This window comes from Ochotona curzoniae, unplaced genomic scaffold, assembly GCF_017591425.1.
Source record: "Ochotona curzoniae isolate NIBS_2020 unplaced genomic scaffold, NIBS_Ocur_1.0 scaffold_3208, whole genome shotgun sequence".
Taxonomy (NCBI): Eukaryota; Metazoa; Chordata; class Mammalia; order Lagomorpha; family Ochotonidae; genus Ochotona; species Ochotona curzoniae.
In genome coordinates, this window is record NW_024467106.1 from 6,420,022 (window position 1) to 6,434,019 (window position 13,998).

The following is a 13,998-nucleotide window of genomic DNA, read 5'->3' on the forward strand; positions in this document are numbered from 1 at the left end:
CTAATTCTAAAATTCATAAACCTAGGATTGCCAAAACAATCTTGAAAAAGATAAAAGTTGCAGGGATCACACTTTCTTGATTGCAAAAATTTGCAACAAAGCTACAGTGGTAGAGACTGCTGTGCTTGTACGGCAAGACATCCAGATCCACGGAGAGAATCCAGGGTCCAGAACTAAGCCCTCACTCTCAGGGTCAGCTGAATTTGAACAAAACTGCTGAGTCAACTCAGTGAGGACACCAACAGTCATCTCAACAAACGGGGCTTGGATAACTGGATGGCTATGCACATGGCAAAGAGTAAAGTTGGGTGACATTTCACAACAAACAGAAAAAAATGAACTAAAAATGGGTCCAAGACAGAAGTGTAAGAGTTCAAATCATAAAACCATTAGAAGAAGCAGTGGCATATATAACGGCAACCTTGAACTAGGCAGTGTTTTCTTAGCTATGACACCCAAACCACACCTAAGAAATGAAGATTTCCATGTTTCAAAGGAGCCCTCGGGGTGGACATCTGGCCCTGCAGCCGAGATGCTGCCACTCTATATCAAGTGTCTCGGTTAGTGTGCCGGCTCTGCACAGCCCTGGAGGGCTCCACCAATGGCGCTCCTGCCAGCCTGGCTTCAGCCTGGCCCTGGTGGTTATGGGGACTGGGGAGTAAATCAGCAGATGAATGTTTGCTCATTCTCTTTCTCTTTCTATCTCCCTTTCAAACAATATAATAAGTAAATAAGCAGCAAAAGATACCACTAAGAAAAGGGAAAGCTGACAGAATGGGAGAGCATTTGCACAAAACATGTATCTCACAAGAGAATGCCACAATGAGATACCAACTTGTATCCACTGAGAGGGCCAGGATCTGTTAGACAGGGGGTGGGCATTGCGGTGCAGCAGCTAAGCCACCGCTGTGGTGCCTACAACTTACAGAGAGCAGTGCCTGGGTTCAAGTTTGTCTTGGCTTCTAACATAGCTTCTCTTAAAATGCACGCTGCGGGCCAGGTGGTGATGGCTCAAGTCCTTAGGTTCCCAGCCCCAAAGGAAGGAGCTCCAGGCTTCCACTGGGCCCAGCCCTGGCTAATGCGGGTGTTTGGGAAATGAATCAGCAGACGAAAAATCTCCATCTCCTTTTCTGTGCCTTTCAAATACATTAATAGTAAATTGTTTAAGAACAGTGGACAACAACAAGTGCTGGCAAATACGTGGAGAGCTGGAGGCCTAGTGTAAGGCTGGTAGAAATGTAGAATGATACAAGCTCCTTTGCAAGGCAGGCTGCCACTCCTTAAAGAGTGACACACAGAGTTATGTTACCAGCAGCTCGAGGCCTAGGCAGATACCAAGAGAGATGCAGACGCGTGTCCAGACAAGAACGTTACATCAGTGTTCACATGTGATGTGCCCAGAGAATACAAAAATATTATCCGGCAATAAAATGGGATAAAACACTCCTAGATGCTATCGGATTCCACTTGCACGAAATACCCAGAACAGGGCAATCTGGAGAGAAAGTGAGCCAGCGGTTGCCTAGGGCTGCAGGGACGTAAGGGCAGGGAGAAATGAATAATTTATTTTTGGAGGTGAGAAAATGCCTTAAAACTGAAGATGATAATGGTTACACAAATTTGAATTACATACTTTAAAAGGGTTTATTGCATGGCATGCGCTTCATATCCCAATAAAGCTATTACAAGAGAAACACTCTAATCACACTATATAAAACCTTCGAGTGTGGCAATGTGGTTCAGGTGTGTGTGTTCTTGCTACCCCTCCACCCTTAAGCACTTAAATCTCTAAGAAGTTAGGGTGCCTCACTTTTCTCCTATGTGAAATGGGTACAGCAACACCTGTATCTAAAGGGGAGGTCTTCAAAAAAAAATTAAGTAAATGAGGCAGATAAAGCACTGCTTACCAGGACTTGCATGAAGTAAGCAGACAGTAAACATCAATTACTATGGCTCTGAGCTCACACTCCCAAGAATCAGCAACTAACAGCAGCCCAATACCCCAAAGTGAGGAGACCAGTGAGGGGGGAAATCTGCTACACAGCAGATCTACTCATGTCATTAAGGTAACAGCTATGCAGGGTCTGTGCAGACGAGAAGTCTGGCTAGTATGAAATGTCAACAAGCAAAAAAAACACAGTGGGTCCAGAGCAGGGCTACCACTGCAAAAGAGCATGTCCGACCAAGAACGCGAGGCTGCATTTCACAGATGGGTTGTGCCACGACAAGGTCTCTCTCTGTTTGCCTCTCCTCACTGTTTCATTGTCTCCTAACCAGTAATTAGAAATAAACAATTTGAGTGGAATTACAGCAAAGGCCTCTGTGACCTTACAGCGTGGCTCACTAGGGCCAGCGCTGACCACCAACACAGGAATCATGGGAGCAGGGCTCCCCCAGCTCAGGGTCCTCACAGCACCTGATTCACTGCTCGGCCTGATTCAAACCCTGAGCACCTTCCCTCAAAGTCTGCTGCTTTTCTCTTCCCTTCTTTGCTCTGAGAGCCATTACTGCACTCGCATTCACCAGGCACTGGGCGGGTTTTTTCCCCCTCTTGTTTCTGCATCTTGTGCCAAGTTTGGCTTCAGCAGTACCAGGAGGATGACCAGGGATGAACTCTCCCAGGTCCCAGCGATCCGATCCTGTGAGAGCCCAATCAGCAGGTCATGCTGGTCCCCAAACATCACTCACTCCCGAAAACCAGTCAGAGGCATGTCAGAGCAGCAGGCCTTACCCACAGGTACACAGAGAAGTCTCCTAACATGTTCCCAAGAAACATGCAACACAGAAACCATCTAGAAATATACCTAGAGAAGGAGGACCCCCGCATGATGAGCAGTATAAAGAGGGACTCACGTGTGTCCACTGTCTCCTGAATTGGGATGAAGCCCACAGGCAGTGTGTCCTTGATGTCAATCAGCTTCATATCCACTAACACGTTCCCCAAATGGCTCTTGGAAGAAGAGAAGGGATACAGACTATTAATCTGAACATGCATGTGGTATGCTTGTGTCTTGGCTTCAAGAGGCATATTTAACACAGTGGCTTGTGCAACACCATGACGGCAGGTTAATTAGTGAAGGTGACACTTTATGTTTCCCAGCAGTTACACAGGGACTCAAGTAGCCCCCAGGAAGGAGTTGCATCTGCAGGACCTCAAAACCACTCACTTAGACACGGTCTTGGCTCACAGGATGTTCGACCCAGAAGACGCTTTAGGCATGAGAGTGCAGCAGTGCACACTTGTCCTTGGACCCAGCTGCCACTCAGCTCTCAGGGCCATCAGGTTTCAGAAAGGGCAGACTCCTTGAGGGGAACAGCCACAGCTAAACCTTGTGGGAGCCAATCCCACTCCTGAGTGATCACAGGTCTGCTTTCTGACACATATTCTGGCTGCTAGATACACTTTGCAAAATCCCAAGAATCATAAAGTAACACACAGTAGAAGCCTCACTGCCTCAATAGTACACATCTTCCAAAATGACACACACAGGGGCCTCTTAAAGCTTAAAATTCTTAAAGTTAGTGGTGGTAATATAGGGCCCACAGTGCGCAGTTTCCATAACTGGTGTAAAAATATCTTTGGAAGACAGTATTGTACCATCCTCAGATTGTGAGGGAATGCTTTGCAGACACGCTGGCTCTTGAGTTGGAAATGCGCTCTAAGGACCTCTGCCCTGTAAGTTGGAGACGTGGGGCTGCCTGGGAGAGATCATGAGCATCTTCAGAGCACTTTGCAGTCTAGCCAGTTAAGTGAAGATTGATGGGTTTCAACCCCAAATCTCTCCTCGTAGGACACGTGCAGTGCACCCTGCATGTCCATTTTCCAGAACAGCCCCACGCTGGGACTGCAGCAGAGGCTTGCTCTCCATGCACCTGTTCTGCATCCCTGTGGGGAGCATCTCGCTGCTCAGCCATCACTCTGCCCTCAACAGCAACTACTGCCAGAAGGGGCAGCGTGGCAAGGACCCCAACCTCCACTTCTCTGAGGTGCCAGCATCCTTGGAAGTCAAGCAGGGAACCACTACCACATAAGCATGCTGGGCTCTCCTGGCACTCTTTTCTTCTTCACATGAATTCATAATCGTATCTGAGGGTGTACTTTACCAAGTTCATGGAAAGTGAAATTAAAAGGCAGTTATTTTGTTGTAGGAAAATTTGAAATCCATGTATACTTTTCTTAAAAAAATGCTATGCATCTTCCAATGACTTTCTGAAGAGTAAGCTTGGGAAGCCCCACTGACATGGAGAGGTGATGCGTACCTGCCTCTCCACACCGGAGAATCATGAGAACTGAAGCTACCTCTGGGTCTAACCTAGAACAAGTCTCACCTATGGGATGTTTCAGCGACTACTTGTTAAATCAATTAATGTCTTTCAGTAAATATTTCAAGTGGGTAAGTTATTCAGAGTCAGAAATAAAATAGCATTTGCTTGGATGGCAAATCTAAATAGTATCAATAAAAGTACTGAAAGCAGATTTAATAAGTATATTATGAACATAAAGTACACAGATGAAATAAATTCTTGGAATTGAACTATGCAGGCCAAAGTGGGGTGTGTAACCCTTGATGAGTGCCGTCACAGCACTGCCACCAGGAAACCACCTTTGTCTCAGAGCTGTTGTTTCCGCCAACAATTGAGTATTGCTACATTCCAGGCAGCTGGGTGGCAGGAAGAGGCTGTGTGTGCACGCAGCCGGTGGAATCCAGAACTACTGTTGACATGGGGTAAATCAGCCCATGCGTGAAGGGTCTGAAGTGCTAACCTAACTTGTGGACATCAGCCCCTTGTGGAATCACAATCTATCAGAGGGTTTCTCTTTCTCTCTTCTTTTTTCTTTTCTTTTTATTTTTCATGGCAGTCAGTCGCTTTCCATGTCATCACTGCTTTCTGCATTGAGAAATTAACCATTGGGCATGTTTTCCTGCCCCGTGAATGGATGGGCATTCATCAACATCCTTTTCAGATATCTCTACCTTGACAAGTTGGGTTTTCCAGAAGTCAACTGCGAACCACTTAGCGACCTCACCCTCCACACTGTCTACAAATGTCCCTGAGCACAAAACCAGAACAGCAGTGATGCGGTTAGAAGAAAGCATCAGGAAAGCCCCTGTGCGTACAAAGCAGGAGGCTGCACCGTGGCGGCTCCCACAGCCCGGGCGGGGTCCCTCCTTGCACGGGGTCTCACACAGCAGGTCTGCGACACCATTAATTTTGCGTGCTCCTCTCCCCTCCCCCACCCTGCTTTCTTTCATTTCCTCCTCATAAATATGAAGAACGTATTCCCAATCCTTGTTGAGCAAATGATTCATGCCAAAAGCCCAAGATGCACTGACGCAGGGTATTTATATTGTCTCTGGTAGCCAGTATTTGCTAGTATACTGTAATTATTTTTGACAACCTTGCATTTAAGGTAGCCACAGATAACCAACTTAATATTCAAATGTTCATAAATCCTTCTGTTTAATATCCTCCCCACCTAATCTATGTACATTATTATTACAGGTAATGCAGAAAGTACAGGGCATGAAAAGTGCAATTAATCTTGATCCTTCCCCAGGAAGCAATGTCACTCCAAAAGCCAGGTTTCTGTATTAATAGCATTATTGGGGGAAAGGAATTTAGGCTCCAAAGGAGTCTCCCAAAACTCCTACACAGGGAGTCTCAAGTCACCTCATTAAGACGCTGCCTGTCTGGAGATCCCACTGCCTCCTGCACAGTTGGGAAGAATTATGCTCTGTAAAGCCGTGGCTCAGACAGTGGGGCTGGAGCAGAGCAGCTACAACACAGCAAGACACACCTCATTGCCACACCACTCCTGGGAGGCACCTGGGCTGCTACCCCTCAGCGTGGTCCCAAATCAGATTTGATCTCTTGATTCTACTGTCTGGATCCCATAGTAGAACTCATTTATTAATTCTTTATTAAAAAAAACAAGCTACTTCTCACGTTGTTTCCAACTTGAGGCAGAGGTCTCTCCTTGGCCTTACCCTCTCTGTCAAGCTTCATCATACCCAATAAACACATGCCTTATGCTCAACAGTGAGGACGCGATCAGTGCTTATTTATAATGCCCACCCACACCCCCCAAATGCACAGGCCCCAGTGGCATCACTTTGTCATTCCAGACTCATCACTGTCTCCAAAGGGGTGCAGGACTCATAGCTGAGAACTGCAATATTCCCACAGCCTTTGCAGAGAAGATGCAACAAAAACAAAGGCCACCTGCCACCAGGGAGATGCCTGCCAGCCTGGAGGCCATTCTGAACCAAGCCTCTTCGGGAGACTGACGGTGAGCTGAGATCAGGAAGGCCTGCATGAGCCACTGCACGGAGGGGTGTGAACAGCAGCTGCCAAAGCCCCAGGAGCCCCTCCTAAGAGCCTAGAGCAGCGGGGAACACCGGGAACATGCCGACCTCATGCAGAGTGGGCAGTCACGACTGAAAGGGAGGCAGTGAAAGCCACGTAACTTCCAGAAAAACAAGTGAGCCCTAGGGTAAAGGGGCTGAGGGAATGAATGCAGGAAGGAGCACAGGCAGGGAAAAGAACAACCAGGGACGCCTTATGCTCGGGAGGCCGCCTTCAGAGCCACCCTTTGCTGTTCCCTCACCACCCTGCCAGCTCTGGGGGCCGGCGCACAGGCCAGACCCACAGGGCCGGCAGCCAGCCCAGCTCTGTCACCACTTCCTAGGATTCAATGTGCCCTAAGAAGTTTTTGAGAGGTTCCCAGCACTCAGCATCCCGGCTGCCCCAGCTTTGTCACGTTGAGCATGTGCAGCTCGTGTGGAAGGTGGGGCAGGAGGCAGGGAGGTGGTGAAAGGCTTGACTTCCCCCCATGTCCTGAACATGCTAGCAGTAATTCTCCCGGCAAGGGTTGCCAACAAGCAGGAATGGTGGTAGTGGACAGCCCAGCCCGGAAAACGCCAGGCAACATCAGACAGGAGAATTTCCTTCCATGCTTATGAGAGAGGACACATGAACTTGTTTTCATTTTTTTTTACACTATAGACATCTATTGCTGTTACAGTACAATTGATAAAAATAAGTCAATAAAATATTTTCAAAAATAAACATTTGTATTAGAAAGAGACAGTAACTTTGAGGCCAAAAAATAACATTTCACTTGTGAAAATAAAGTCCATGGGAGTCTCCATGAATTGGGAGACCGAGGGTGCAGTGAGAGATTTCGCAGGACGCCAGGCTGAGTGGGCTCTGTCCAGCAGACAGCCCACTAGAGCCACCTCCTTTTTCCAAAGCCACCCACTAGATGCTTTATTAGAAAAGCTTTATCTTTAAAGCTTCTTAACGTATAGTCCTTGTACTAATAAGTAGCACTCTGAGAAATCTGTACATGGATGCCATCCTATAAGACAGAGCAACGCCTGATGCCACACAGAGACTTGGAAACAAGGCTGCGTCTGTGGCCCAGCAGCAGGGCAGGGGAGGAAGAGCTGGGTGCTGCTATGAGCCAAGCTCGCCCCCCTGGCATGCGACACACCCAGCTCGGCCGGGCAGTTCCTATATCTAGACTGCCCCGTGATTTGCTGCTGGAAGGAAAGGCAGGCAAAATGAAAGCTGCGAGAGAAATCTGCTGGTTTCCTTTGGAGAACACATTTTAATGGAATTCACTATACACTTGGGTACACGGTTAATAATACTGTCAATACAATGAAACACAGCACTGGCTGCTGATTTTACCCTGTTCGCTAAAACCACAAATAAATTAATATGGCAATGAAAATAAACCTCAGTACCCCTCCCCCAAATGAGGAGATTCCAAACAGGAATGTAAATTACTTGTGCTCACTCAGCAAATGGAAACCACAACGAGACTTACATTTTCTTTGGAAAACGATCTGGTGAAGCACAGGTACCTGGTGACCTTGGATTTAAACAGGCCATCTTTCCAGAGGTCAGCGTCCACACCATCTGCTGTCTGTGCGACCTGCATGGGGAGACAAAGGAGAGCACGGGAGGTGACGGGGAGGAAGCGAAGGTGGACGGGCGGCGGTGGGGGCAGGGGGGGGCCTCCTGCCTACCTGTGCCGATTCACACCCGCCCAACTCTCACGACGTCTCATTAGTTCACTTCACTAGGCACAGGGCAGAGAATTTCCAAAAGGGGAAAAGGGAGAATGTGAAAAATACAACTTCTAAAAATATTGTCCCCGGGGAAGTCATTGATTAAAGACACTCTGACAAAAATGGTTCTAATGAGAAAAGAGCAACTTTTGTTGCAATGGACCAAGAAGGACCGGGTAAGTCAGCACATTAAGTTGCTCATTACCACTGTCTCAGGGAGCCCCGCGGGGTGAGGGCAGACGTCAGGGAGCTGTGAGATGCCACCTGAGAGGGCACCACCTGTGGTGCAGCTGACACTGGCTCCTGGCCCTGGACCCTGGGGCCTGCAGGGGCACTTTGCTGCATACATGTCTTCCTCACTCCGTCCCCTCCCGCCCCCCGAAGAGCAGTGCTCAAGGTCACACACAGCATCATGACAGAAAGATCTGGAACGGCCCCATCCCTCGTCTGCTCTCTCACCAAGAAGCCACTTTTTCATACTCAGCTGCAGAAATTTTCTGGAAATGCTCCAGGACGAAGCCAGCCCTGATACATATTTTTTTTTTTTAAATTTATATATTTGAGAGGCAGAGAAGGCAGAGACAGGGAGCATCCATCTGCTGATTCACTCCCCAGGTGATGCCTGCCATGGTGCCTGCTCAAGGTTGGGAGCTGGAAATCAATCCGAGTTCCCTGCGGAGGTGCCTGGGACCCAAAGCACCAGAGTCACCATGGCTGCTCCCAGGGACCTGTGTGCTGGAAGCAGCAGCATACCAGGCTCTGTGGTGGGGAAGTGTTAGCAAGGGCGGAAGACAAGGGGACTAGAGGAACATGCTACTTCCTGCATCTTCTCTCCAGATTATTCTGACGATGCTACTCAGGGCTTAATCTGCTCTGCCCCTTGCAGCCCACACTGGGCCAGAGTGTGATCAACCTCCACGGCAGCTATGCAATGGGGGAGCCGGAGGATGAAGGGAGCAGTGCCCCAGTACAAGATAACTCTGTGTACGTCTTTAGGCAGTCTGCACTTGCACTTCTTGGCTACCCTCTCAGTGAGGTTGAGAGTTTGGAATCTAGTGCTGCATATGATGAGCATCCAATCACACTCACAAACTACTGAAAGGACTTAATTCCCTCACACGAAAAGCTGCCTTGACTCAGTCCCACCCAGAAGCAGCATGTCCATAGCCTCTGTCACAGCAGTGTGTGGGCGGAAGTGTGGGGCTGTGAAGCATTCCAGGTCCCCCACACCCTGGCTCTCGGAGGCAGCCTCAGAGAAACCCAGACCCAGCTGGCAAAGGCAAAGTGCTTGCTTCTCAAACTGAACAATCGTGCATTAGCAGAGAGAAGCACAGAACAAGAAGGGTCCTTACACTAGATATGTAAATCTACTTGACCCGCAAGCTGGATGGCTTCAGGAACTGCTGATTCCAAGTGGGCCACCCCCAGGGAACAAACATGCTAATACCCACCCAGCCTTTTCAGGCCTTTCTTCATGAGCATCCCACACCCAGCGCCCAGGGAAGCAGGCAGGTTCCGGCAGTGTCAGCTTCTCCACCTCCAAGGGTTCCTGGGATCGTTTTCTTCCATGAGGTGCACGTTTTGAGTTGTTTCTGTTTTGTTTTTGTTTTTGTCTCTCAAAACTGCACCCTCTACTGTGTTTTCCTCAAATGTGGTCATTGGGAAACTGCCATGAATTTTAAGAAACACTAATTCACTCACAAAAAGAAACAATACCATATCAAAATGCGCATATTGGGGCCAGTGCCAGGCCTAAGCTTCGGCCTGCGGTGACAGTATCCCATGAGGGCAATGACGGAGTGCTGGCCACTTCGCTTCTGATCCAGCCCCCTGCTAATGTGCCTGGGAAGACAGCAGAGGAGCCAAGTCCTTGGCCCTGAATCCACATGGAAGACCCAGAAAAAAGGCCCCCGGCTCCTGACCGGCCCAACGCTGGCAGCTGTGACCATTTAAGAAGGGAGCTAACGGATCAAAGATTCTCTCTCCTCCTCTCCTTCTGTATCTTTTTCAAATAAAAATAAAGATTTTTAAAATGCATACATCTGTTTTTAAGATGCATCCACATTTCAGAACCATTAAAGAATAAAAATTTAAATTAGGAAACAGGGAAGGTTTTTGGTCTCTATAGGAAGTGACTATCTGTGATAAATACTTGCAAATAGAGGCAGGGTGCAGAATCCTGTGGACTTTCAGGGTGTCCCTCCAGAGAAAGCTGTGTTGAACCTTTCACGGGGCCAGGCAGTTCTCCAGAGGGGCCCACAAGGAATGCAGAAACACTGCTGGCACAGGGGTACATTCTAACCAAGGCTGCTGGGTCGGTGGTCTGAAAATGACAAGGCCCTCCTTCCATCCCCAGTATATTTGTGAAATACAGTGGCAAATGTGATCTTGACATCCAATGGCTTACTCAAATCCCACAATGCTCTCTGTAAAGTGGACCTGCTGCCTGGGCCCACTGCCAGGACACAAGACATGCCGCACAAGCCAGGACCAGTGAGCACTTGCCAAACACAAGACGAACCTCTGGTCTGATATCAAGCCAGGTATGTAAGGTGGATGTGCACCACACCAGGCTCCAAAAGGCCCTGTATGGTTCCTTGTGGCCCAATTCCGTTAGGTATCCTGGGATTCTTTCTCCATCTTTGGACCCAAGTGTGATCTGTTTTGAGAGTCACAGCAGATTGGCCCCCTGTACCTCACATTCCACACCTGGGACACAACCACTTCAGGCAGAAAATGGGTTGGTGAAGACACCGCTCGGGACACCCCCATCTTATACTGGAGTGCTGGAGATTAAGGCTGACCTCTGCTCTGCTCCAGATTCCTGACAAAATGTACCCCGAGAGGCAGCAGGTGCTGGGGTCCAAGCGCCTGGACACCATCCACCCCACAGGAGACCCAGACAGAGTTCCTTGATCCTGACCTCAGACTGGCCCAAGCTGGCTACTGTGGGCATTCCAGGAATAAAGCAGCAGTTGGGAGTTGTCTGTATGCCTGTCTCTCTCTCTTTCTCTTCAGATAAGTAAATATCCAGTTCCCTGATAATATGCCTTGGAAACCAGTGGATGATTTCTTAAGTATTTGGGCCATTGTCACCTACGTGGGAGAGCTGGACAGAGTTCCCAGCCTCTGGTTTCATCTTAGCCCAGCCCTGGCCATTGTGGCCATTGTGGTCATTGTGGGGAGTGAACCAGTAGCTGGAACTAGTTCTCTTTCTTTCCCTCTCTCTCCCTCCCTCTCCCCCCTTCCCATTCTTGAATTATACCCTTCAAGTAAATAAACTCTAGTTAAAAATATTGAAAACAAGCAAAACAGAAATCAACAGTTAACATTCAAAGACTTTCATCATTATTCCCTAAACACTAAAACACAAAACAGTGCATGCTGTTGACACTGGGTATTACAGGTCATCCAGAGGTGACTGAAAGCTTAGGGCCTGGTGTTCAGCCTAGTGGTTGGACACCTGCATCCCAGTTCAGAATGCCTCGGTTCAGCACCCAGCTCTGGCTCCCGACACCACTTCTTGCGAAAGCAAACCTTGGTGGCAACAGGGAAGGCTCAAGTAATTGAGCTCTGCCATCCACACTGCAAACATACACTGAATTCCCAGCATCCTGTTCCTGCCCAACCCAGCCCCAGTCCAGCCATCTCAGGCATTTGGGAAGTAAACTAACAAATAGGGAGATTTTTCTCTCTTAGGTTTCCATGCTGTTCCTTTGTTTTCCACTTCTCAAATTCATACAAAAAAAAAGGTGGAAAAAAAAAGGATACAAGGGGATGGTGGAATTTATATACAAACACTGTAATATATATATATATAAAGGTTCTGCATATCTCTTGATTTTGGTAGCCACTGGGGTGGCACAGGATACAGAGGTGTCCTTGAAATGAATCCCCTGCTTACAGAGCAGATTACACTTGCGTGGCCCATGCGTCTCTCCCCTGCTCTCCCCTGCACTATCCTGCACCCAAAGAACAGCACATGACACACGTAAGCGGGATTAACGGTGCTGGAGGAATGGACAAATCAGTCACTCGGCCACAGCAGAGGGAAAAGCCACGTGCCCCGCTGGCTCCCTGGGAAGGGGAATCAGCACAAGATTCTAGGATTTTTTTTTTAAGATTTATTTATTTTTACTGGAAAGGCAGATGTACAGAGAGAAGGAGATATACAGAGAAAGATCTTCTACCCTCTGACTCCCCAAGTGGCTGCAATGGCCTGGAGCTCAGCTTATTGGAAGCCAGGAGCCAGGAATTTTTCCAGGTCTCCCACACAGGTGCAGGGTCCCAAAACTTTGGGCCTTTACTGTTTTCCCAGGCCACAAGCAGAGAGTTGGATGGAAGTGGAGCAGCTGGGACATGAACCAGGATACATATGGGATCCTGGTAGATGCAAGGCAAGGACTTTAGCCACTAGACTATCGTATTAGTCCCGAGATGGTAGGATTTAACGTGCTGAGCTGAGTAGGTCTCCCTGTCCGAAGCTCAGACCTGTTTCCACACTGAGGCAACTTGTCCTTTAGTTATCATTTGCTTTTTTCCTTCCTTGTTCCCAAACCCTGTGCTGCCACTAGCTGTGGTGCCCCAGCATCTGTCTGTCAACCAGCACTTGACCATGGGATGTGGGAGGCAGGGTTTTAGCTGGGCGGAGGGCGCTGCGCCTGGGGGCATGTGGAGGCCCATGCTGGACAAGGCTGCTTCATGTGCCGGAGCCCAGGGCCCAGCTCCACAGATACCACTGGTGGGGATGAGCGTGGGGGTATAGGACTGCAGCGGGCCACTGGCAGCAAGGCCCATAAGCAAAGCAGTCAGTGCCTCAATCTACACCCAGATGTGGGTTCTGGCAAGGCTCCAGATCCTGGAATCCCAGTCCATTACAGAAAGAAAAGAGAAGTATAAATGCTAACTACGCACCCTGAAGAGGTGAATGTCTCCCTTGCCCCCTCCCCAGGAAGGAGGGCTCCAGCTGTCTCCCCTAAACATTGGCTAAGGAAGGAACTACAGAAGGCCAGGGCACAAAGGCCAGTTTCTGACTGCTGCCCCTACCCTGCAGCGCTGACGACAAAGGCTCACCAGGCACTCACAGGCACCCGGAGGTGGCACAGATCCTGGGACAAAGCCATGAGAGTCCTCAGAGGGAGGCGCAATCCTGTGTGTTCTGCATCCACAACAGATTGCTGTGACTTTATTTTGTTGTGAAAGAAGAAACAATCTGGGAACAGTATAAACAGATTAAAAATTAAAAATTTATAGGCGAAATTAAAAATTCAAAAATAAAAAAACAGAAGAGAAAGTTAAGGAAATCTTCAGAAGGTAAAATGCAAAATGAAGAGATAAATCCAAGAGAAATGAAAGATCAACATGACATCCAACTGGTAAAGTCCAAGGGAAGAAAAATAACCAATGACCTGCGCTGTGGCACAGAGGGCTACGTTGCTACTTGAGATACCCACCTCCCTATCAGAGTGCTCCCTGGAGTCTGGGCACTCCATTTCCGACCCAGCTCCCAGCTGATGTGCCTGGAAAAGCAGTGGAAGGTGGCCCTGGTTCTTGCGACTGGAGGAAGCTCCTGCCTCTTGCCTTTGGCCTGGCCCAGCCTAAGTTGTTGCAGTCATTTGGGGAGGGAACTAGTACTTGGAATACCTCTCTCTCTGTCTCTTTTCTAACTCTGCATCTCAAATAAATCAACCTTTAAAAAGAGAGAGAGAGAGAAATAAGCGATGAAGAGGAAGAGTGAGCACCTCTAAGAAAAGGCCCCTCCCTGGCAGACAAGAGCAAAGCGGAGGAGATCCCCACCACAGGCGGGATGAAAACATCACCTTAAAACCTTGCGGGGAGAAGTAACAGTGCCGACAGGGGAATGCAGACACAAGAAATGAAGAGAACTCTGTCTCCAAGACCTGAGCAATTCTGGAAT

The 13,998-nt window shown here is 48.6% G+C and overlaps 1 protein-coding gene across 1 annotated transcript in view; it reads right to left on the reverse strand.

The window, feature by feature from the left end:
- The window catches only part of MVB12B (multivesicular body subunit 12B), a 159,979-nt gene that overhangs the window by 91,255 nt on the left and 54,726 nt on the right, over nucleotides 1-13,998 (reverse strand). Inside the window, exons 3-4 of the mRNA XM_041004439.1 lie at nucleotides 7,838-7,945; nucleotides 2,854-2,950 (exon numbers count right to left, since the gene is read on the reverse strand). Of these exons, the coding sequence (XP_040860373.1) occupies nucleotides 2,854-2,950; nucleotides 7,838-7,945 (205 nt within the window). The remainder of the gene's footprint in view (nucleotides 1-2,853; nucleotides 2,951-7,837; nucleotides 7,946-13,998) is intronic.